A 24,912-nucleotide genomic window follows, 5' to 3' on the forward strand; every position below is an offset into this window, starting at 1 on the left:
CACGTGGGGGGCGCTGGGCTGCTCCCTGGGGCACATAGTAGCCCCTCCCCAGCAAGACCCAGATCCCTTGTTCAAGAGGTGGCCCAGCCCCCGTCCCCCACCCCAGGCTGGGTCCTTGCAGTCCTTCAGCTCCCCAAGGGGGCCGCATAGACCTCACCCCTGTGGTGGTAAATCTGGACACCCCCTGCCAAGGAAACATGGAGCCCCGGAGAGGAAACTGTTCCCTCCCCCACAGTCCCCACCGGCCCGCAAGGAGGCTGCTGTCTTTCCGAGCAGGAGGTCAAGGGGTCCTGGCCCCTCGGGAGGGCCCAATGGCTGCACCGAGCCTGCGGTTCGGATGTCCCCCTGGACCGTGGGCGGGCTGAGCTAGGGCCAGGCTGCGTGTCCTCCTTGGCTTGCCAGCCGGGAAGGCGGACCACACGAGCACCTGTGTGTGGCCTGTCGCGAGCTCAGCGGGTGCGCGCAAACCCTCTGGAATCGATCGGGTGGAAAACACGTAGTTCTCGGCGCTCCCCGGCCCGGCCTGCGCCGGACGATGCAGATTCGCTCTGGACAAAACAGGAGGGGCCTATTCCGTGAGCGCCAGAGTGGCCCGGAGAGGTATTTAACGGGGGTGCTTTTAAATCATTGTAAGTACTGTGTGGAAAGAAGCAGGTGCCGAGGAAGAGACAGTCGTGGGGACAGAAAAGCTGGGACAGGCTCTATAAGGAGACAGCTGACTCCAGCGAGGCCAGGAACAGACTAGACAGAGGGAACAGCAGATGCAAAGGCTCTGCGGCAGGAGTGAACTTGGCATGTTCTTATGACTGGACAGGTGACAATGGGACCAGTGGCAGGAAAGGGGCCAAAATAGTAGGGCCGGGCCACCGCAAGGGGCATGATCTGACAGTGAGAGTGACCAGAAGGGGGGTGCTGGGGGTCTGAGCACGGTGGGGACCTCTGGGTCTGTGTCTTGAGGACATAGTCAGGGGCCACTACAGCCTGAATGGTCAGCTCTGTCCTCCACAGGCACAGAGCTCGGGTGTCTCCGGGTCACAGCCCGTGGAGGAGGTGACAGTGCCCTGGGGTAAGATTATGGCCCACATCCCGTGAGCTCTGGCTGTTAGGGCTCATGCCTTCTTGCCCCACGCAGGGCCTGTTGTCTGCACAATCCCTGGGCTTCGTTCTGGGACCTGCCACGCCTCAGGCCGGGGCCGGGCTCTGGGTGGACAGTGCCATCGGAGGCCGTGTCCGGCCCCCCTACCCCGACCCGAATCTTCCCCGTGTGAACCCTGGCCTTTCCACCCTCTCTGGAGATCCCTGGCCATGCCTTGCCCAGTCCACAGCTGTGGCTTCTCTATGCGGATCCCCCAAGAACCTCTCCAAGCCCCCCAGACTCCTTCCCCACCACCCCCATCTGCCTCGCCCCTTCCTTCAGCCTCTTTTGACACCCTTGTGGTTCACACCTCAGCCATGGGCTGTATCCAGCTCCTGGTGGCCAGAGGCCCCCAAAGTTCCGGGGTTCCCCAAGCAGCTTCCTCAATCTCAGTGTCCCGAGGGCTCAGTGTCCCGTGTGGGAGTCAGCACCTGGCACACAAGGGGGACACAGCCTTGTGGGTGGGTGGGTGCTTGGTTACAGCCCAGCATCAGGCTGGGACCCCTGTGACACCCTCCCACCTGGGTGGCCTCACCTGGCTGCTGCCGGGGGCTCCGATGGGAAAGGAGGCGTCCAGAGAGGTGGCCTGTCCGCCTTCCCCCTCCCGTTGCCTCATGCTCCTGGCATGAGTCCCCAGGAGCAGCAAGTGTGGGGACATCTGGGTACACTCTGCAGAGGTCAGGCCAGCACCAAAGAGAAGGCTGAGGATTAGTGGCAGCTGGGAGCCATGGCAACAGGACAACGGCCCAGTGGTCTCCCAGGGACAGCCCCCAGACCCCTTGAGTAGGGACCCCCATCCTAGCGGCGAGCTCTGCCATGGCCTGCGCCCCTCCCCTTTCCAGAGGCTGAGGCCTGTCCCCCCCCCCAGGACACGAGCGCACCTCCCTGACCGTCCCAGCCACTCCGGCCCCCACCCTTGCTGAGGCTCCTAGTGATTATTCAAAAGCCACGGAGGCTGACTCCGGTTCACCTGGAAACACCCCGGGGGCCCCCATCTGTGTCCCCAGAAAAGTCCCCAAGCCGGGGCAGGCCCTGGGGAGGTGGATGTGAGGCATTCACTGTCCTCGGGCCAAGCTGGCCCCCCTCTACTCGTTGAGGCCACGCTGTGTCCACCCCCCAATCTTTTTCCTAGCTGTATCCCTGCCCAGCACAGCCCGTCTCCTTTTCTCCAGGTAATTAGCCTGTCTGTTCCAGTGCCCCTTCCTCCAGGAAGCCCTCCTGGCTGCTGCACACTGGTTCTTCGCCACTCTGCCACCTGGTGGTCCCAGACCGCATCCCCTCGGTGATGTTTGTCCTGGTTACAGAGGTTGTGAGTGTTGGTGAGAGATTGTCTCTGCCCCCCACCCGGCGGACGCGGCTGTGGGCTCACGGGAGGCCCTGGGCTTTCTGCAGGGGCCTGAGGTTGGGCCCTTCCTGGCCGTGGCCTCGGGCTTCAGTGGGCACTCTGTGGCGATGCACCCTCAGTGCAGCTTCCCGGGCCGCCCCAGCCCTCAGAATGGCAGGCTTCGCCCCGTGGGCGCTAACTGGGCATGACGCTGTCGTGGGTATAGAGCGGGAAGCAGAGACCCGGCCCCGGGTGAAGGGCCACCAGCCCGGTCAGCGCAGGGGAAGAGAAAGATGAGGCACTGGGGTGACTTGGCACCCTGCGCTGCAGAGAAGCCCCCTGCACCCCCAGGGCATTTCAGGGACCTCCCCACCGGCCCCCCCTCCCCACCAAGACAGCTCTTCCCTCAGGAGGCGGCTGCGTTTACGGGTGAGGCCCCAGGCCCGCCCCAGGCACCCCGGAGGCAAGATGGTCGGAGCCCCTTGGCCAGACTCCCCAGACGCAGGGCACATGCCAGGGCCTGTGAATGAAGAGAGAGGGGCCAGACACCAGGTGGGGATCTGTCTGCACCCGGCGTGGCCCAGCTGGGACCCTCCTCGCCTTAGATGCTGGGTCCCCAGATGATGAGCTCCGGGGAGGAGCCTCTCAGGGTGACCCAGCGGCCCCACTCCTGCCAAAGACTCCCCAGAAGGCCAGATTGGTCCCCGCCCCGCCTCCCCCCGCCAAGCTGTGCAGGGTGGCCGGGCCAAGGCTTCCCTGGGATGTGGGCTCAGCCCGGGCAGGGTGGGGCAGGCGGCTAAGGCCCATCTTGCGGATGATGTGGCCGTTCCGGGGCCACCTGTGTGCATGACACAAGGTCCTGGGGCAGGGCCGGGCATGGCGCCGGGCTGTGTGGCATTAGGTACAGCCGTGGGTGCTGACTCGGCGGCGGGGAGGGAAGGCGGCCACGAGAGGGAGGAGGAAGGCGGTGAGCTTCCAAAATTAGCCACGACACGAAGCGGGGATTATCATGGCCCCACTCACCGACGGGTCTTTGGGGACAAGTGGCCAAACACGGCTGTCCTGGGCACAGACAATGAACAGAGACGTTCCCCCTTTTCCTGAGGGCACCTGGGTACCGGGCAGAGCCAGCGCCCAGGCCTGCCCGGTGGCAAAGGCCACAGCCTTCTCTGCAGACGGGCCAAGGGGGTGCAGGGAGCTGGAGCGCGGGTGACCAGGCAACGAGGAGAGGGACGGACAGCACACCCCATCTGGGGGAGAGGCCAAGGGGTGCCACGGCTCCAGAACATCGCCCGCGGCAGGGCGGGCGGTGGCTGTTCCCCCCAACATAGAGCAGCCTGCCCTAGGGTCAGGGTGGGTCTTAAGGCCCCCGGAGTGGGTTGGTGGGTTTGGGCTAGTGTCCCCCACCACCACCCTGAGCCCCCAGGCTCCGGGAACAGGAAATGCCCCGAGGAGATGGCTGGAGGGCAAGGTCAGGCAGCTGGTCGCCAGGGTATGGGCTGGGGGGCGGCCGGCTGGGGACTGCGTTCAGCCACACACTATAAGAGAGCTCTGACGAAACAACCGGCCCAGACCGCAGCCTCGTGCACGCCGGGTCCCTCCCCCTGACAGCCAACAGGAACAGGTGCAGGTCAGCCACGCGGTAACGACAGAGCCACGGGTGTGTGCCGGCCACGGAGGACACGGGGGCCGGCCAGGTGATGCCACTCACCAGTGAGTGCTCGCAATTAGGGTGGTTAACTCCTTGTTCAGCAACATTAAGTAACCAAGTAAAGACCCCACGACCGGACGGCGGCTTTGACTGGACCCTGGCAAGATGTCAGCCCTGTGTCTGGGACAGGCAGGATGGCCGGCCAGCGTCTGGAGCGGGGACGACCCGCCCCTTCTCTGCGAGGGGCTGCGGTTGGTCTCTGTCCCCACTCAGAGCCCCTTGGGGGAGAAGTGGGAGCAACGCCTCCCCCTGCAGTGGCCTCGGTCCCTACCCTGTCCTTGAGGACACCCGTGGAGCCTCCCGGAGGCAGCGGTGATATAATCAGCCCAGGAGACAGCCCGAGTGACCTGGTGGCACTTGGAGGGGCAGCGATGAGCTGTAAGTTCTGGATCTCGGGCAGGGATGACAATCAGCTGGCCTTGGCCCTTGGGAGGAGCCCCGGGGAGGGCAAGGCCTGGAGGGGACCGGATGCCCCGATGGAACCCTGCGGGCGGGACCCCTACAGCCACACCTCCCGGGCCAGCCCGAGCCCGGAACCAGCCCCTCGTCATTTTTTTTTTTTTTGAATAGTGTATGTTAATATGGACTTTATATTTTAGGGCAGGTTTAGGGTTACAGAAAATGGAGCACTGTTCCCCTATACCTCTGTCCCCCCCCACACAGAATTTCTTCTATATGAAGTCTCGCATTGTTGTGATACATTTGTTACGATCGACGTTACAATGATAATATTGACCCATTATTTTTTACGTTTTTAATGTTCGTTTTTGAGAGCGGGGGAGGGGCGGAGAGCGAGAGAGACACAGAGTGCCAAGCAAGCTGTCAGCCCAGAGCCCGATGCGGGGCTCGAACTCGTGACCACGAGATCATGACCCGAGCCGAAGTCGGGACGCTTGACCGACTGAGCTGTCCAGGCGCCCCTGTTGACACGTTATTATTAACTGACACCCATTTTTGGTGTTGGACACTGTGGGTTTGGATGAATGGACGATGACCGGTTTCCACCATTACAGTGACACAGAGTAGTGTCACTGTCCTGCCTATTCAGCCTCTCCTCTCCCCCAGCCCCCGATAACTGCGTTTTGTTTTTTTTAACACAGTTCTGCCTTTTCCAGAATGTCATGTAGTTGGACCCCTACAGTGTAGGCTTTTCTCGCTGGCGTCTTTCACTTGGTAACACGCATTTGAGCTTCCTGCGTGGCTTCCCGTGGTTTGATGGAGCATTTCTTTTTAGCTGAACACTATTTCATTGTGGGGATCGACCACAGTTAATGTACCCATCACCTGCTGAAGGACGTCGTGGTTGCTCCCAGACCCCTGCCTTTCTGCGGGCGGGCAGTACTCGAACAGTGCCCTCCCTGCCCCCTTGGCCCATGCCTGCCAGGGGGCCACCCCTCGGAACTACAACGTCTCCAGGCTGTCCTGGGCCCCTGTCACCCTTACCCCGGCCTGGCACCGGGCAGGTCTACTCCAAGGTCTCAGCTATTGTCAAATGGCCACAGGGGTCTTGCCCAAAGATGGCAGGCCTGGCACCCAGAGGGCAAATATGTCAACACTCTGGCTGGTAGACCCCGGCCACCTCCTCCAGGAAGCCCTGTTCCTCAGAGTTCTGTTGTTAAAGTTTCCCCCCAAATTCATGTCCACTCAGAATCTCACGATGTGACCTTATTTGTAAATAGGGTCTCTGTATACGTAATTAGTGACAGATTTGGAGACGAGGCCATCCTGCATTATTATAGGTGCCCTGGATCCAATGACAAGTGTCCTTAGAAGAAGAGGAGAGACACAGACACAGAGGAGAAGCCACATGAAAATGGAGGCGGAGACTGGAGCCCCCAGAAGCTGGAAGAGGCAGGATGGAGCCTCCTCTTGAGCCCCTCGGGGTGAAGGGCTTGGCCCTGCCCCCCTGGATCTCTGACTTTGGGTCTCCAGACTGTGAGTGGCTGGATTTCTGTTCCCTGAGCCACCAGTTTGTGATAAGGTGGTAATATGGCCCCAGGGCAGGAAACCAGGCTCAACCCTCCCTCCCTCCCTCCCTCCTTCTCTGCCCGTTGGCCTGGCACTCCTCATGTGGGCTAATCCCCTGCGCCTTCCCTGGGCTCTGGTCTCCCGTCCTGACTGCCTGCCTTGTGCCCCGTGGCCCCAGCTCCCGGGTAGAAGGAAGGGTTGCCTGCTGAGGGGCACTGCCTCATCCTGTCCCCATGCCCCTGGCACACACGCTGTGGCCACAGGACATTTTTAGTTTCCACAATCCTTGTGTTTTGATGTTGACACACTCGAGGCCCATTCAAGTCACTTGATTTCCCACTCAGAGGCGAATCAAAAGGAACACATCTCCTCTGATTTGTTCACACCAGTCAACTTTTCCATCAATAAAAAAGCCCATTTTGCTCATCCGATGCCAATGGAATGCGATCTTTTCTAAGATGTCAGAATTCAGTGACTCATTCACTTATTTCATCCCATTTACGTCTGAGAGTCAAACGGCATCTGGAGACAGAATTCCTCATTAGAGAACAAGTCATTAAGAAGTCAGCATGGAAACACAGACCCGAGCACTGTCTCACCTCAGTGGCAAAGCTTGGGGCCTGGCTCTCCTCCACGTCCAGGCAGCAGAGGCCCGCTAAGTGGGGGTCCCTGAGCTCCAGCCCATGGCTGCCCTTTGGGAACACAGGCCCAGCAAAAACACTTCTGATTTTTCTCAAGACAAAAGCTTTTTACATGCATTGCCCGGCTCACACACGTCGGCAGCAAATGACAGATATCCAGGGCATGGGCCAAGTATGGCCACCGGGAGCCCCCCAGCGCCCTGGGGCCTCAAACTGCCCTGGCAGCTGCCCTGACCCCAGGGTGCCAGCCACCTCTCCGGGCCAGCTGGCCCCCCAAACATGCTGTCCTCCCTGGACGTGCTGCCCCCCCCGTCAGACATGCTATCCCCCTTGGATGTGCTACGCCCCCCGGATGTGCTGGCCTCCCCCCACCGGACATGCTATCCTCCCCGGATGTGCTGGTCCCTCCAGGACATGCTGTTCCCTGCCAGACACGCTGGCCTCCCCACCCCCACTCCGGACGTGCTGGCCCCTCTGGACATGCTGGTCTGATGGTCTGGGCCAGTGGGTGTATCTCTGTGGGCAACACATCACTGCCCAGCAACCTGGTCTCGGGAAGGCCCATGGATGGGTGCAGCTGGGGGGCCCCGGCTTAGCCCTGACTGGGACAGCAGCCACCTCCAAGCCCCAGCTTCCATCTGTAAAGGGGAAAAAATAAACATAATGAGAATTAACAATAACGATACAGGCTGTGGTGGTTAGTTTTCTGGGTCCACTCGGCGAGGCTCCATTTCTTGGTTACTCAGTCACACGCTGGTACAGATGTCGCTGGGAAGGTGTTTGTGATTGCGGCTAACGTCTACCGGCAGGTGGCTTTAAGTACAGGAGACGAGCCTCGTGCTGTGGGCGCATCAGGTAGTTTTAAGTAAAGGAGATGAGCCTCGTGTTGTGGGTGGGTCTCATCTAAGTGGTTGGGGGCTTTAAGAGCCTCAGGTTTCTGGGCGAAGGAGGAATTTCCACCTCAAGAAAGCGCTGCGTGGGATTTCGTCCCACGGGCATGCTACCTCGAGACTCAGGCTCACATCGCAGAGACCCGGGACTCCCCCAGGGCACATGACCTCGTTCCCTCAGCCCCCATCTCCAGGCCCGGCGATGGGTGACCTGGGCCCGGACCCTGGAAGGGACTGGCGGTGGGAGAACACCAGGCCGACAGGAGCAGACGCCTGCAGCTAGCGATTTGGGGTGGCTCGGGAACCGGCTCTGGGCCCCGCCAGGCCCGAGTCACCCACCAGCGCCACGCACCGAGGCTGCAGCCTCTCCAGGGGTGACCAATGTTTGGCCAGATTCACCAGGAGCCCAAGCAGTGACCAGAGGCCCCAGCTGCCTGGTATGCCCCTGGTGTCTGGAGTGGTGGGTGGGGAGCATCGGCTGGGTGGCCCCCCCGAGCTTCACCAGGAGACACGGTAGGACTAGGCTCGTGCCTGCTCTCCCTGTAGGGACCCCCTCTCCATGTGTCTGTGTCCAGGGCTCCGTCTTCCTATGGGAGCACTAGTTACGGGTTCAGGCCCCCCCCCCGATCCAAGATGACCCTGATTCACCTTGAAAGCATCTCCAAAGAGCTTACGTACCCTCAGTTACAGGGGAGAGGACTTAGACGGATCTTCTGGGGACACAGTTTAATGCCTCCCACCAGTCTCTGAGGACCAGAGTGCGAGTCGCTGGCTGCAGCGACCCCTGGGCTGGGCTGCTCCTCAGCAAGCTTCTCCTTGGGGCTTAGGGCTGCTCCCTGTGGGGCAGCACCTGGGGTTGGGGAAACTACCTCGCCTCCCAGTAGAGATAAAGCCCCGGGGAGGGGCTGTGCCCACCCTCCCCCACCAGCCAGGCTGCTGGACTCCCTGGGGAATGGCTCGAAGGGTGCCCCCAGGAGGAGGGGATACCTGAGATGTCCTCACTCTGAGTGCCAAGCCAGCTCTGTTATCGACCTGGCAAGAGCCAAGCCCTGGGCTGGTGCTGGAGTGACTGGGTGTCGACTCCTGGCCTCAGTGGGTACTGGGAGGGCTCCTCTGAGCCTGAGGATCCTGCGGATTCTGATCCGCAGTCAGTTCTCCCAGAATTCCCCGGGGAACCCTGATGGATGGGGGGGGGGCAGTGGTGGTGGTCAGGGTTTCTGCCACGAGGAGTAGCCAGCAGCCGGAGTGGGGCTCCCAGGCAGGCCTGTGAACTACTCTCCAGGCTCCGGCTGGACAGGGCAGACGAAGGGGGCCTCCAGAGTCAGCAGCCAGCTCTCCCTGGGGCTCGGCCTTGACCCCTTACTGCTTCGCAGCAGGCATTTGAGGGGTGGGGGTGGGCCAAGATGCCCACGGTTGGGGGGGGGGGCTCCGTGTCCACAGGAAGTGTTCAAAGCTATGCAGACCTCCCCTCCCTGTGCGGTCAGAATATTAAGCTAAGGTGGTGATAATTGGCTGAAAAGCAAATTAAGGCCTCAAGGACAAATTAGAGGCTCTCACCATTGCTGCAGGGGGAAGGGGGGCAGAGGCAGAGACACAAGGGTCAAACCCCCCACCTGACACCGTTCCCTCGGTCTGTCCTGGACCCCCTGCTGTGGGTGATGCCCCACCTCTCCCCTTCCTTCCCACGCCTTGATCCTGCTCACTCCCACCAGGCCCTTGAAGGGACAGCTTGGAAGGCGGAGCGGAAGGCACAGCCACAGGAAACTCCGGACCCGCTTCCCCTCCCCTGGGGTTTCTGGGAGGGCGCAGACCCCAGTCTACCCTCCCCCAGGGGAACTGCCGCCCCTGCTGGCAGTCTGGAGGTGTCAGAGCCAGGGTCTGATGTCCGCACCGCCGGGTCCCCAGGCAGGGGCTGCCCAGTAGCTGTGCCCACTCCTCTCCTTAGGCCGTGTCCCATCTCTCCCCTGCTAGGCCCAGACCCGGAGAGACACTGGAAGCCCCGCACACTCGGCCCCCAGCCAGCTGGTCTCCGAGTCAGAGGAGGCCTCAACATCGGCCGGCCTCTGGCACCATCTGCTGGTCACAGCGGGAGGCAGGCCGCCCCCAGCCATAGGGCACCCCCCTAACCGCGGGCGAGGGTGGGAAGGACGAGAGCTCCAAGCTGGAGTCCCTAGGCCCCGCCCCTGGCCCCGCCCACGGCCCCACCCCCCGAGCACAACCCTGGGCGTCACGACACTGCCCACAGCCTCCAGCCCTCCCCACGGCTCGGCCCCGGGCGCAACACACCGCCCCCTGCCCGAATCACGGCCCTGCCCACAGCCCCCGGCCCCGCCCACTGCCCCGCCCCGAGGACCACCCTGGGCGTCACGACCCTGCCTACAGCCTCTGGCCCCGCCCGAGACCCCGCCCCGAGCACAACCCTGGGCGTCACGACACTGCCGACAGCCTCCGGCCCCGCCCATGGCCCCGCCCCGAGCACAACCCTGGGCATCCCGACCCTGCCCACAGCTTCCGGCCCCGCCCCGAGCACAACCCTGGGCATCCCGACCCTGCCCACAGCCTCCGGCCCCGCCCCGAGCACAACCCTGGGCATCCCGACCCTGCCCACAGCCTCCGGCCCCGCCCCGAGCACAACCCTGGGCATCCCGACCCTGCCCACAGCCTCCGGCCCCGCCCCGAGCACAACCCTGGGCATCCCGACCCTGCCCACAGCCTCCGGCCCCGCCCCGAGCACAACCCTGGGCATCCCGACCCTGCCCACAGCCTCCGGCCCCGCCCACGGCCCCGCCCCGAGCACAACCCTGGGTATCACGACCCTGCTACAGCCTCCGGCCCCGCCCGCGGCCCCGCCCCGAGCACAACGCTGGGCATCCCGGCCCTGCCCACGGCCTCCGGCCCCGCCCACGGCCCCGCCCCGAGCACAACCCTGGGCGTCACGACACTGCCCACAGCCTCCGGCCCCGCCCGCGGCCCCGCCCCGAGCACAACTCTGGGCGTCGCGACCCTGCCCACAGCCTCCGGTCCCACCCACGGCCCCTCAGCCACTTCTACAGCCTGGCGGTAAGCCCAAAGCTCTCGTGTGGCCTCAGCTGCTCGCTCAACCTCTGTGAGCCTATGTTCTCCTTAGCTACATCGGGTCATAATTACTGCCCTAAGTTTCCAGGAGAGGCGGTAGGCCCAAGTCTGTCTGTCCCCAGACCTCTGGAAGCCTGTTCTGGGGTTTCTGGGGACCCCTCCATTGGAAGGTCCCTCTACAGTGCCCCTCCAGCACCTCACCTCCCCCTGCCCCACAGCCCTCCATGGGCAAGCCCTTCTCTTGGGTACCAGTGCCATGGGCATTAGGGGCTGTAGCCGTGGGTGGCATAGACACCCTGGGGAGAGGAGGGGGCAGAGGACTTTCTCAAGCTAGTCTCTCCTCTGCCCACTCCCTGGGGACTTGCCTGCAGGTCTGTGACTGCTCGTCCACAGCCAGGCCCCAGCCCCTCCCGGAGGTGCTCACCATTTCTGTAAGGGGGACAGCTGGGGCCTGTCGCCCGGGGGCTGGCTGGGCCCACCTGGCCATAGGACAAGGGCTGTTAACACCTGGCAAGCTACCCAAGGCCTAAGCCCCGTTGCCCTTGCTTTCTGGCACTGAGACCCTTTTCTGGGGCCAGATCTGGGGACCCCCGCCAGAGGCAGCCTCCTCTTTGTCCCCAAACCTGTCCCCGTCAAGCACCTGCCCTGCCTGGGGCTGTTGATAACAACCAGTAGTGTCCCTGAGGGAGAGGACAGGGTCCCTTCTGATTCTGTGCTCTCAGTGGACCACCGTGCTGTGCTGCCAGGCCCAGGCCTGGGCTCCTTCTTCCCTAGGGCCCCCATCAGCGCATCACTCAGAGCAAAGCAGGCACTCGCCACCTGGGGGCGCAAGCAGTTCACAAATGCTCCCATCACAAACCAGGGCCGAAGAGTCTTGGCTGAGACCTCAAGACTGGGGAGGGGGATGTCCTCCCTGCTTCCTGGTTAGGATTTCCCAGTCATCTGGATTGAGAACCTGGGCTTTCAGGCCGAGACCCGGCGTCACTGATCTCCCTGGCCCCGGGGGAGCTGGGTCGTCATCCCTGCGCCGGTGGGGAGTGGAGGTCAGCCACCCCGAGCCCCGTCCACCCTCTGTGGGCTTTGCTGCCCGGGCAAGGGGCCAGCCCGGCTGCCCCGCACCCTCCAGCAGCTGGCTGGCGACCCTCCCGGTGGCTGGTGGACTCTGCTCAGCCGGGCCGGCCACACCTGCCACAGCAGCTGGTTCAAAATCCCCAAATCCCACAAACCGGCCGCTCGGCCCCATTTGGCCCGGCCAGGGAGTCCTTGGCCCTGTGTGTCAGCCTGTCCCTCACTGAACTGGCCGTCAGGGACTGTGGCCAGGTGGGCAGGTGGGCAGTGCTCCGGCGTCCCGAGATGCTGGCAGACCAGATGGTGCAGACCCCTGCCCTTGGGGTTGGGCGTGCCCCCCCCCACCGCCCCCCAGCTCTAGTGAATCTGGAGGGTCTGCAGACTCACTTAGGGCGAGTAAGAGACCTTCATGTAAGAGTCTGGCTGCCCCGGGCCTGAAGGAGGGGAGTCTGCGGTACTGACCGTTTGCAGTCAGGGGGCCCCCGGGGAGGCTCTGGCCCGTGGTCGTGACGGGGACCCCCAAAACTCAGGCTTCAGCGCGCAAGGCAGCAGGAAGTTTGCAAGGCGGCACCACGCGGATGCTTGCGGTAACCCTGCACGCCTGCGGGCACCTGCGGTATGCTGCTGTGGCCCTGGCCGAGGGGCCCTAGGCCACCATGCTGTGCCACACAGGGGCAGCCTCCTCCTGGCCCCCTGGGCACGGATGACAACCGTGAGCGCCCCCGACTTTGCTCAGGCACCTCCTCCCTCCGGGGTCCCTCACTGAGGCCCCCCAGCCTCTGCCTCGCCCCACACCCGCCCCGCCTCTGCTCAGCCCCAGGACGCTGGCTGGTCGGCACATGTCAGCCTTGGGGAGGGGGTGAGGGCAGCTGCTGGGTGTTGATGTTCGCTGCCCCGGGGGAGGGGGTTTTCCGGCACCGGGGGAGGGGTCAGCCACGGTCGCCGGTCACCGAGCAGAGATTCAGGCCCAGAAGAGGGAAGGCCCGACATCGTCACAAGTAAACAGCCCCAAGGATGGTTTCCTACACACAGCTTGAACCCCTGAGTAGCTTGAACCCCTGAGCACGTGCAGCCCCAGGAACTGTGTTCGTGCTCCCCACCCCTATCCGGGAGCAGCGTGGTGGGGGGCCTGGGCAGGGCTCAGCCCTGCGCTCTCGGCCATGCAGGCCTCCCCCTGCAGCCTCTCCCTCCTTCCCTCTTCACCCCATCAGCCCTGCCCCCAGGCATCTGCAGTCACCCCCCTCAGCCCTGTCCACAAGCATCTGCACTCACTGTAACTGATCCCCCAGGCGGGGCGGCCCGGGCTCTGGGCTCCCCTGGCCCTCTCGTCTCCGGCCCAGCTGTTGCCGGGGAGGCTGTGTCTGTCCCGGGGGCCAACAGCTGCAGGCCCGGAAGCCCCCACCTAGCCTGGAGCAGGTGGGCCCTCCGTGGCCCAGTCCGGTCTGCCAAGGGCCAGTCCCAGGGGTATGGGGGCCCCGTGCCCTCATCCGCTAGGCCTTGGGGGTCCTGGGCTGGGGGCAGGACCTTAGGGGTCCTCGGGCCTGCGGCAGCAAGGCCGGCCGAGCAGTCGCTACAGACAGAGCCGGGAAGGACATCTGCCACCCGCCACACCACCCAGCCCTTCGAGGCCAGTGGTGCAAACCCAGACGGAGCGCCTTGGTCAAGGCACCGTCCGCTCCGTTTCCGCTGCGACAGGAGGGGGTCCCTACGCTGTCAGGCCACTTGTGAACATTTATCGAGGGGCGCCCCTCTGTCTTGGGGTGCCTCTGATGGGTGCTGGACTGTGAGAGAATGAATTCGTGTTGTTTTCAAGCCCCCCACTTGCGGGGAGCGTTTAACTGGCCCAGGACGCCGGCACACGCCCTCCGTCCCTGGACGCAGCAGGAAACTGCTGAGTGGCTTCCTGGTGCCCGGTGCCCAGGAGGTGCCCGGCAGGCCCGCCTCTGAGCTGTCCACTGGCCCTGCCGTCCCCCCGACGTCAGCCTCGTCCCTGACCCCCCATGAGCGCTGAGCCAGTTCAGTGGCCTCCACGGTGCTCGCTCATGGGCAGCATCACCGGGCAGGGCGGGTGCTTCCCTGAAGGCCTGTGCACTGAGCTCAAACCCTCACTGTTGAGGGACCGCTTGTCCTGAGGGCAGAGACTCCAGTTCAGGGGCGGCCGGTCCACAGACGCCCCAGGCTCCAGGGTCAGAGACCCGCCTGCTTGTCCTCCAGGCAAGCCCGCTGAGGCCACCAGCACATGTCTGCCCCGAGAGACGTGTTTCCACTGAGCCCACGTCTCCCTCCCAGGGCCCCGGTTATCAGCGGGAGGGAGTAAACCCTCACGCCGGCCAAGCCCAGGGGTGGTGGCGCTCAGGGATGTGGGCTCAGCCAGGGGAGCTGGTGACTGCCATGAGAGGTCGAGGACAGGAGCCAAAGGCTCAGGGCGGGGCTGCAGACCCCGGGAGAAGGCTCTGTGGGGACACAGTGGGAGCTGGGCAGCGTGGCTTCGCGGGGGGTTGAGCCCTGGTCACCCCATCGGGAAGGGCTGACACAGTGGCCTGTGGGTGCCGTGTTTGCTGAATGAGCTGGGTGACATCTAAAGATCGCCCCGAATAGCACCCAGCCTGGGGCCGCTCGGGCCTCTGAATGAGGCTCCAGGCCACTCCTGAGAGGAGTCAGGTCAACCTCAGACCTCAGCCACCCAGCAGCCTGGCCTCCTGGACCCCGGTGGCCAGCTGACTCCCTGGGCTGCCTTGCACGAAGACGCGGGGGTGGGCATTCTGGCTTCCCCAGCCCAGCCCCCTCCTGACCCTCTCACGACAGGAGGCCTCGGCCAGACACCACAGGTGGACAAGGTCCGGCCCCTTCCTAGCTTCAGGCACCGTGACGCGGCGCCCCTGCCCCGGCACCCAATCCGTCAGCCGCCCCTCCAGCCCAGGGCCCAGCCGCAAGGTGGCTAGCCGGCTTGAAACAGGTGATTTATCTGGGCTTCGTTTCAAGCAAACATCTGATGGTTTTACTCGGACGGAGCGGCTCCCCGCACGGTCTGGATTTCCCATCTCCGGGAACTCTTCACTTCTGAGAGGGGCTGGGGCGGTGGATGTTTATTTTATCACTTTTCCCCGCTCAGGAGTTTAATAATTCAGCAGCAGGTCTGGGGCGGCTCCGCATGGATCCGTTTGTCTCTCCGGATCTCATTCCTTCCCAGACCCCCATGTGTCCGCGCCGGCTGGCCGCATATCATGTGTTCCCGCGAAAGTGGTTTTCCTATTAAGAGCTTCATTTCAGCCAGATTGTCCTACCATTCCTCGTCTCAGACGCGTCTGGGGCCAGCGGCAGCTCCACGGGATCGAGCGGCACCCCTGGCAGGCTGGTCCCCGAAACCTCAGGTGCCCGTGGGCGGACACGCGTGCCAGGCGCCCGTGGGCGTCCCGCCTCCCCGAGGGCAGACATCAGGGCCCACGCTGCGAGTCTTGGCTCTGGCCGGACCGGCCCCACCAGAAGGGCTCCAGGGAAGGTCATTCAGCGCCCACTGGGCACGGCTGGTTTCACGTTCCTCATGTCCACACCGGGTGCTCATGGCCTCCCCTCGCACACAGGGCTCTGAGGGGTGACCTCTACCAAGCTCCGTGGGCTGCCGACGGCGCACGCCGTTCGGACCGCGGCACAAATTTGCACTCTGCTCTCACACGACCACCCGACGGAGACATGACGATCATCCCGTGCCCTGGGCAAGGAAGCCAGGGCCCAGACTGGGCGAGCTTCCAGGAGCGGGAGTGGGGGGAGGAAGGCTGCCCCCCGCCCAGCCCCCTCCTCCACAGCCCGGCCCAGGGCACTTGAACGAAGTGGGGACTTCGTGGGGACTCTGACGGAGAGGGAGGGTGACTTCAGGAAGACCCAGTGACCGAGGGGGCTTGGGGCCAGCTGAGGGGCCAGGTCTGCCCCTCCCGGGCGTGGACCACCCTGATCGGGCAGCAAGGGCTGAGGGACCGTCCCCCTCACGGGCCCCCCACCTGCCGGCCCCGCCCTGTCTTGTGACCTCTTGGCCGATCTCCACCAAAACTAGATCATAAAGATCAGGGCTGCAGGGGTCTGTGCGGGCAGGACTCCTTGATGTAAACAGCCCTGCGCTGACCACACTCCCTGGCCCCCACCCAGCCCCCACCCAGCCCCCAGCCCTGGACAGAACCAGCAGCCCCAAGCCTGGCCTCCCCTCCCCCCTGGGTCCCGGCAGAGCGGATGGGTGGGCTCGTGGGGTGCGGGGCCCAGGAGGGTGCAGCAGGCAGCTGAGGGGGGACAGGCGTGGGCCTGCCTCCCGGGCTCTGCCGGCGCTTCCGGCGGCCGGGTTATCGGGGTGACAGGCGGGGGCCCCACTGAGACAGCAGCGGCTGCAGCCCGTCTCTGACTCCCCTGATAGCGCCAGGCACCGCGCCGATCGGGAGGAGCCCTCGGGGGCCGCGACCAGCCCAGGACCCAGTGCTGCTGGAGGGGTGCTTCCTGACCCCTGACCCCCGCATTCGGGAAAGAGCACAGGCCTGAGGAGCCCAGTGCAAAATGAAACGTTCACAGATGGTTAGGGACCTCGGGGCCGGGCCCCCCCCCCACAGCCCCGTCGGTGCTGGGCCGAGGCCTCTGGGCTCTGTGTCCCATGAGGGGGGCCCCGCGGCTGTGGGTTGCCTGGCCGTGGGGCTCGGGAACCCGTGTCAGCCAGGCCAGCTGGGGAGGGGCTCGGGCACACGGCCCTCACCTCGCCCCACCCTCCTCCCTGCACACGTGTGAGTGCAGCTGTGGACCCCGGGCAGGAGGAAATCCTCCACTTTGCAAAGGTCCCAGGGGAAGCAGGGCTGCCTGGAACAGCTGGGAGGGGGCTGGCTGGGGGGGGGGGGGGCCCTGGGCTGCTGTCCCGACGCTCCGGCGGGGGCCGGGCTGCGGGCACCGTTTCTGAACTGGGAGGCACGGCGGACGCCCCCCAGGAAACCCCTGGACTCAGGGATCGCCCCTCATCCACTGAGGAGAGCTGGGAGGCGAGGCGTCCCCAAGTGGAGGCCACCGCCCTCACAGGGCTCCCCCCAGGGGCCGAGCTGGGGCCCCTGGCCGCTGAGCGGCTGCCACTGCCCCAGAATAGGGCCGAGCCCCCTAACCCTCTCTTGCCAGGAAAGAACCCCAGGAATCAGTGTCACAGAGTTACCTCTGCAACAGCCAACGGTGCAGCCGGTGGGAGCGGGGTGCCGAAGGAAGAAGGGTGGGGCACGAGGGGGCGCTGTGGGGTCCTGAGCCCAGGGAGGGTCGTGGTCCTTCCTCCCAGCTGCCCCTGGAGCTGTCCTGGGGGGCCGTGAGGCTGCAGTCAGGTGTGACCAGGGGACACTGGACAACCCCTTCGGGGAGCAGAGGCCTTGGGGGTTAGTGGCCACGTGCAGGCTGGAGGGCAAGGACACCCCTGCTCAGAGCCCTCCCCCACCGCCTGAAGCAGAACCAGCTACGTGGAGGCCCTTCGCAGAGCCCCCCACAGCCGCAGCATCGACCTGCTTAGGACGTGCTGGCCTGAGAAGTGGGGGCCCAGTCTCTAGATCCCCAGGGGGGAGGGGGTCGCTTGGTGGCCCTCCAGTGGGTGGGGAGGGGAATAGAGCCTGCTAGGCCTGCTAGGCCAGAGTAGGTCCGAGATGCTTCTCGGGAGAACACAGGGACAAGGCCACAGGCAGCGGAAGCAGTACCTGGGCCCCCGAAGCCTTGGTCCACCTGGAGGAGGAAATGGACTGGTGCTCACCTGTCACAGGCCCCGGAGCTCATCCCCAGTGCTCCTCCCTGCTCCTGGGATCGGCTCGACATCCTGAAGTCCTCCGAGGCAACTAACAGAAACATCGGTCTCCTTGATGAAGGGAGTGAGTGAAAAGCACACACACGTTTCTGGATCATGAAGCTGGGAGGATGGCTTCAGGCACGGCTGGATCCAGCACTCTGCTTTCCTGACTGTTCCTCCGCTCAATTCAGCTTCTCTGTGCTTTCACTCTCCCAAGACAGATGGCCTCCTGCATATGCTGAGCTCCAGAGATGTGAGGTCTGTCTGTCCTTTGTCTCATGTGGGCTCTGCAGTCACCTGCCTTAGCCCATGCTTGGGAAGGGGACCCTGTGATAAATCCCCTTGCCCACCCCACAGAGCCCAGGCGGTCAGAGGAAGAGTGGCCTTGGTCCCCTCTAAGGATCTCTGGGGTCTAGGCCCCCAAGAACCTCAGCACTCGAAGGTTCTTTGCCTGGAGGGGGTGCTGGTCGTTCTGTGACTCCCCGGGATGTTCAGCAGGATCTCAGGACGAGGTCCCCAGCACCCCGGTGCTAGGCTAGACGCACCCAGGCCTCCCGGCGGGGGGGACACAGCCAGCTCTCCTCGGCTTGGTAACTATCCCCGGAGCCGCACAGAGCATGTTCGGGACACGTCCCGGGAGCAGCAGGACAGCACCTGGGGCGGCTTTAGCGTCCACAGAACGCCTCCCGGCTGTGGGGAGCTGAGGTCTGGGGACCTGAGGGAAGCCAGGGGCGGCTGGCGGCACATGGCCGGTGCCCAGCTCCAGGTGAAGCCCAGACACCCTGGGAAGGGGCCCAAGACATGCAGCTCGCGTCCCGGGTAAGCCCCACCTTCTCCTCAGGGGGGTGCCGGGCCAGGAGCCGCATGGGGCTGGGGGCACGGGGCCGGCTGTGCCGCGGCTCAGCTCGGGCGGGGCCTGCCCGTCCGGCTCCGTGCTGCCCGCCCAGGCAACCACCCCACACAACGGGGCTCTGAGCCCGGGGTGGGCTGGGAGGCGCTGCCCGCCGCCCGCCGGCCGCCCGCGCACAAGGGCCCCATTGTGTGGCTGCGGCTGTGGGCGGCAGGTGGCTGCCCGGTCCCGCACGGGGAGGCCCTGCCGCCAGCCGCGCGAGCGGAGGAGGGCACCGCGGGTACTGGCGGGGCGGGGGCACGGGTGGGCCGGGCCGGGCCAGGGCACGGCACACACAGAGCCGGGGCTACAGCATGAAGGCACCCATTCTCCCGACCCCAGCCCCGCCCGCTTGGCCTGGACAGCATGTGGCGAGGCGGCCCTCGCCCCGCTGCCGGCCCCGGGCCAATGCCCGGCCACACCCGGGACTTGGATGCTGTCGCTGCGGCCTGGGCGGTGGCTGGGGCTGGCAACGGGGGGCCGGCTCTGAGCAGAGCAGTCCTGGCAGCTTCCTGGAGGTGGTGAGAGGCGGGAGGGGCAGGGGGTGGGCCCCCAGGAGCCAAGCACGGCCGAGGGCAGTCCCTGGGAGAGAGCAGGCCTGAGGTTCACACCCCGACTTGGCCCCTCTGCGCCTCGGTCTCTCCATCTGCACCAGAACCGCCCCAGGGTGGCTGAGAGCGTATGACGCGAGCTACCCCAGGGATAGGGCCGGCCCAGGGTCAGAGCCACACCAGAAAGACCTCACATACCCTCGGGCCCTCCCTGGCCGCCCGGGGCCTGTCTGAGGTGCCCCTCTGCCCACCTGGCTGGCCTGTGGCAGACCGGCCGGCGGCTGGCAGCGTGGGCCACCGGGAGGGCCTTGGGCTGCCCCTTCCTTGCCTCCGACTCGGCTCACAGCCCCCCTCCCACCCCCAGGCCTCTCACCCCGGGCAGTGAGCCGGCGCCCGGCTGCCCTGGGCTGGACCCCGGGCCGGCCTCTCCGGGGGAGGCGCGAGGCTGGGGCTCGGCTCCCCCCCGGGCCCTGCACCCCCACACCGGCTGGGAGCACACGGGGGGCCGACGCCGGCCTCCCTCCCCACCGGGGCGTGAGGTAAGGATGGCTGCATCCGGCCTGACGGTCAGGCAGGCCCCTGGCAGCTCGATGCTGGGCGAGCTCCACCACAGCTCTCGGGCCAGACCGGGGGTCCAGGGTCAGGTTGCCTTCCAACCCCCACCTCCCCCCCTCCCCCACCGGCCCCGTGCCCAGGCCAGCAGGCGGCGCCCGCCCTCCAGCGCCCCTGGGGCCTCATGGCTGGTGTCGGTGTGGTTATTCCTCAAAACGAGAGGTTTGCGTGAATGCTGTTTAACGTACAGGATGCGACAGAAGCGAAAGGCAGGAACAGTCCGCCCCAGCGGCAGCATCTGAGTCAAAATAACACCTGGCCCGGGCCTGGGCTCCCCTGGGGCTGCAGGGGCATGGACGGTAACTCACACCCTCCTGCAGCCCAGCCCTGCCATGGACACAAAGCCACCTGCCCTTATCAGCTCTGCACAATGGTCTTGGGAGGCCCAACAGGAACCCAGATGGTCCCATTTTACAGATGAGAAAACCGAGGCCGGGCCTGCCAATGCCTCAGGGCTGCGCTGCAGGGTCCGTGTGGGATGCCCTGTCCTGGGCCGCGTCCCACTTTGGCCTCTTTCCGAGGAGGACACTCCCGTGGGGCTCCTGTGCTCACTGCCCCCCACGCCGCTCAAGGGGGGCTGGCTCCGTGCAGAGCACCCCTCGCCGCCGGCCTAGAGAGCCAGGCAAACCTCTTGGCTCTGAGGCCAAAACCCTCCCCAGCATCTCAGCCGGGCCTCCTGCCCAGCTCTGCCCGCCCCTCCGCCTGGGCCCGGCCGAGGAGGCCCCCCTGGGGCTGGCGGTCCGGAAGGGGCTCGGCGCACGGTGCCAGCCTGTTGGGCCGACTGGCGCGCTCGGGGAAGCCAGGGTGTCAGGGAGACATGTTCCAGGCGATTGAGAGAGCTCAGCCGGGCGTGAGACAGCGTGGACCCGCAGGACCGTGGGGAGAGCACGTCTGTTCACTGAAGCCAGGAGAGGGCGGCCCGCCCGGGGCCGGGCCCACGGAGCGCTGCCTCTCTGCGGTTCAGCCCAACAGTCTCGCGGGCCCGCGGGCCTCACCTCCTGCCAGGCATCCCTCCTCCCTCCTCAGCCCTGCTCACCAACCCCTGCCCGTCCCACTGGCACCAGCTCAGGGCCGCCTCCTCCAGGAAGTCTGCCTGAGGCCACCCTCTCTTCCGTGTAGCAGCTCATAGCAGGTGCTGAGAGTCCAAGAAAGGGAACTAAAGCCTGGGGCCGCGGCATTCGTCTGTCCCCCTCTTGGCCCCGCAGGATCTGGGACACGACATCTCACCCGTGCCCGTGTCTGAGGCTCCCCGGCACGGGGGTCCCCATCCTTGAGGTGCTCCAGCCAGGGTGTGCGTGTCTTCCCTGGTGCCGGCTGGCAGATGCAGGCCCCATGTGATGAGTGTGGCCCCCAGGGGACCCTGCTGGGCTCTTGCCTCTGGGGGCAGCCAGGACCCCCGCCCCCCCCCCCCCAAGTCAGGCCTCAACCACCGGCCCCAGCCCCACCTTTCCCGGCGCCAGCAGGCTGGCCGGGGGCGTGTGGGGAGGGCAAATAGAGGGCTGGGCGGGGGGATGGGGTGGGGGCTCCCCCCCCCCACCGCGGTCGCCTGGATGTGGCACAAATCGATTCTCCCCCAATTTCTTCCCGGGCCAATCTGGAGGCGGATCAGACATGGAATCCCACAGCCGGCGCAGCGGAGCCAGGCTTAATGCCGAGCAAGCCCGCTCCCCCGCCAGCCTCCCCCACCCGGAGCCCGAATCACAGCCAGAGCCCAATTACCCGCGCTCCCGTCACGCCCTGCGGCTCTGCGGGGACATGGGGGACAGCCTGACGCCCCCCCCCCCAAGCCCACGGGTGCCCCACCCCTGCCCAGACCCCAGCGGGCTGGCTGGTGCCCACTGCCCTGTACCCAGGACAGGCAGGAGCTAGACCCCCAGGCAGGGACCTCACTGTCCCACCGAGGACTGGGCTTGGCCCCCTCCCTGCAGTGGATCTGTGGGCAGTGGCCCGGAGCTGCCTAGAGCTGTCCCCGTGGCCCGCTCCGAGGCCCCAGAGGGCACCAGGCCCCCTTCAGCTCCAGGTGGACGGTGCGTGTCTGGCCAGACGCCCTGAGGCCCTGAACACGTGGGCCTCATGCCGCACAGGGACCACGTGGCTTGTGTCCATTTCTCAAAATTTAAAAAATCCTTCGCCAGGCGAAGGGTGGGCCCTGGGTTTGGCTTTGGAGTGAGAAGTTTAGGTAGATGCGCTCAGCGCCAGACGGCAGCTTCGGAAAGCCTCTCGTTGGGGTGCACGTGCAGGGGGGTGGGCTGGGGTCCAACTGGGGGGCAGGGCTCAGGTGTTCTGGCTTCCCCGAACAGCAAAGGGGGGCCTGGACGCTTCTTGGGGAGGCTGCAGCGAGGAGCCCCGGACCCGGGTCAGTGGAACCCTGGGGCAGGAAACCCACCTTTCTCTGTCCTGGGGTTCCAGAGTGTGAAGGAGGGGCTCTGGGGTCAATGCAGCCACACCTGGGGTGTTACCTGGTGACCAGGATGGCTCAGCAACCTTGTCCCCCTCTCAGGTCTTCTGCTGCGTGGGCTCCACGCTTCTCCCTTCCCCCAAACACCCTTCCTGCCTCCCTCCCTCCAGCCGCAGAGACCATGGCAAAGGAGGCTTATCCCTGCCACAGGACCTTTGCACTTGCCCTTCCTGGAATTCTTCCACCCCAGATCTTTGCACGTGGTCTCTGTCTTATCCAGCAAATGCAGTCGAAGCGGCCGCCTCCTCTGATTTGGTCTGTTTGGGCTGGTATGACACTGTTGGGGGCTTACACGGCAATTATTTGGTACGTTCTGGAGGCTGGAAGTCCAAGGTCAGTGTCTGATGAGAACCTGCTTCACCGCTCATAGACGGCAGACCCCTTGCTGTGTCCCCTTCGTGGGAGGCACCTCTTGTAGAGTGGCCGTTCATGAAGCTCATGACTCAGTTACCTCCCCGAGTCCCCACCTGCTAGCACATGACCTTGGGAGTTGGGATTTAACCTGAGAACCTGTGGGGAGCGTGAGCGTTCAGTCTGCGGCCTCGTCTGAGGAGCCTCCCCGACCACGGCGCGTGCCCACGGCGCGCCGTCCTGTCCCAGCGGCGTGTGCGTCCGCCTCCTGCTCGTCCCGCCAGCCCAGCTCCGCTCCCGACGCTCGCGGGCGCTCAGCTGGTGTTGCTGACCGAGTGGGCAAACGAGTGGCGCTGGGGGTCCCCGGCCGGAGCGGGGCGTCGAGAACCGGCCGTTTGGTTACATGATCTGCCAACATCTGGCGGGCGATTCTTTTCACTGAATTAGCCGGCTGTTTCGGAGTCGTGCATAACCAGGCTGATTAGATTCATTCTCGCGGGTTGATTCGGGTTGACGGAACAGAGCAGGGAGCTCGGGAACGGACCTCGAATGCAGGGGCCCTTGGCGTCCCGGGCGTCAGCGAGAGGGGAGCACGAGTCCCACGGGGACCAGTGTGGGACGTGAGCGCCCGAAGGGAAGCGCCGCATGAGGGCCCCTGAGGGACCCGGGGCGGGGGGTGGAACGTGCTGAGGGATCTCGCCGAAGCTTGGCACCAAGGCCAGAACGGCTCGCTCGGGGGCGCATCCGCCCCCGGACGAGGCTGGGGCCCGGCAGCAGGCGGCGGACGGCCTGACCCTGCCTCCGTCACAAGGGAGTCCCCGGAAAGGGAGGACGCGGTCTGAGCTGAGAAGATGTGGGGTGCGTGGTCCTTGCGGGTTGGCCGTCAGCCAAAACATGAAAGGACGGCAGCCTGGGGCCCTGCAGGAACCTGGGGCTCAGGACAGAGAGCGGAGGGCCGGCCCGGGACACGAGCACTCCCCGTCAAGCGTGCGGCATGTTCCCGCTGCTCGCAGGGCACGCGTGACGTCCCCAGGAGCCACCGGGCCTCAGGGAGAACCTGGCTTCACGCCCGCTCCAGCTCGCACACCCGGGCTGGGGGACCGGCTCCTGCATCACCACCGGTCATGGTGCCCCGGGGCGGGGGGGGGGGGCAGCCTCTAGTTTCCAAGTCACACCGAGTGATCACAGGGAGAGAAACTGGAAACGGTGGTTGAGAGGACAGTAGCCACACGGTGCAGAGCACAAGGAGCCTCGAAAATGTATCAGGACGGACCGTGTGGGCAAGGGAGCGGGACCCGGTCTGATTTACCGGCCGACACCTCAGCTGAGCGGAGCAGCGGGGAGCAAGGCCGGGCGCTCCCCTCCGTCCCTGGGGCTTACAGACACGGGGCGGGGGACAGACAGGGAGGGAGGGGCAGTGGCACAGAGCAGGGCACGATGAGGTAGGGTCCTGGCGGCCAGGAGGGCCGTCCGTGGACGTGCCCTTTCTCACTTCGCTCTCCAGCCATTTCGGTGAGCTTCTCAGCCTCTCTCACTCTTGATCTCCTTTGATTAGTTTGAGGATAAAAACGTCACCCCTTGGACAGGTGGGTCCTGAGGACTAGAAGGAGGTTTTACTAGTAAAAACCTGGGCAGAGCAACCTCAACGCTCGTCGATGGATGAAAGGCCCATCCGACGGGGACCGTGACAGCCTGAGGGACTTCCGACACCGGCCCCATCACGGGTGAACCTTGAGAACTTGACGCTAAGTGAGTCGGCCGTGGAAGATCAAATCCCGTCTGATTCCACTCACATGAGGTCCCCGAGAGAGTCCAGCCCAGGGACACAGAAAACAGGTGGGGGGTGTCAGGGGCTGGGAGGTCCCCAGGGCAGGAGGTGGGGGCTGGGGGTCCTCAGGGACAAGGTGGGGGCTGTAAATCATCTGGGAGGAGGTGGGGGCTGGGGGTCCGCAGGGACAAGGTGGGGGCTGGGGGTCCTCAGGGCAGGAAGGGCTTCTAGACCTCAGGGCGGAGTCCAGCAAGCACAGGGCTGGCCGCCGGCTGGGAGCCCAGGTCCCCAGGCCCCGGAGCCCGGGTGTTGGGGGAAGGCACCCTCGGGTTGGCAGAGCGGCTGGCTGAAGTCGTCTTGGCTTACGACACTGGGGCTTGCGGTCCCCCGGCTGCAAGGCCGCTTCCCTAATTACATGCTGGGGCCCTCGGTGGGGCCAGCCTGGCTGCGGTCTCAGAAGGAAGCTTCCAGCCTCAGGGCCCCGGGAGACCCGAGAGCCTCCGGGCCGCGGGGCGGCCGTGGCGCTGTGCACGTACGTGACCCTTCGTGCAGCGGGACGTCTGCGCCCCGTGAGGTACCGCAGCCGGGCTCCCGGTGTGCGGGCCGCACCTCCCGTCACGAGACTTCTGTTTCCCTAAAACCCAAACACGGAGCCTTCCTTGTCCATCAACAGACACGGTTTCGTTAGACTT

General features: G+C 65.2%; 1 protein-coding gene across 1 annotated transcript; it reads right to left on the minus strand.

Annotated features, from left to right (window-relative positions):
* Positions 1-13,829: 13,829 nt before the first annotated feature.
* LOC125154059 (basic salivary proline-rich protein 4-like) lies at positions 13,830-21,718 on the minus strand. The gene is made up of 5 exons (XM_047837721.1): positions 21,542-21,718; positions 20,871-20,957; positions 18,422-19,062; positions 17,506-17,530; positions 13,830-13,940 (listed from the first exon to the last, which is right to left on the minus strand). The coding sequence occupies exons 1-5, from the start codon at positions 21,716-21,718 to the stop codon at positions 13,830-13,832; spliced, it is 1,041 nt and encodes a 346-aa protein (XP_047693677.1).
* Between the last annotated feature and the right edge of the window lie 3,194 nt (positions 21,719-24,912).

This window comes from Prionailurus viverrinus, chromosome E3 (genome assembly GCF_022837055.1).
Source record: "Prionailurus viverrinus isolate Anna chromosome E3, UM_Priviv_1.0, whole genome shotgun sequence".
NCBI classification, from domain to species: Eukaryota; Metazoa; Chordata; class Mammalia; order Carnivora; family Felidae; genus Prionailurus; species Prionailurus viverrinus.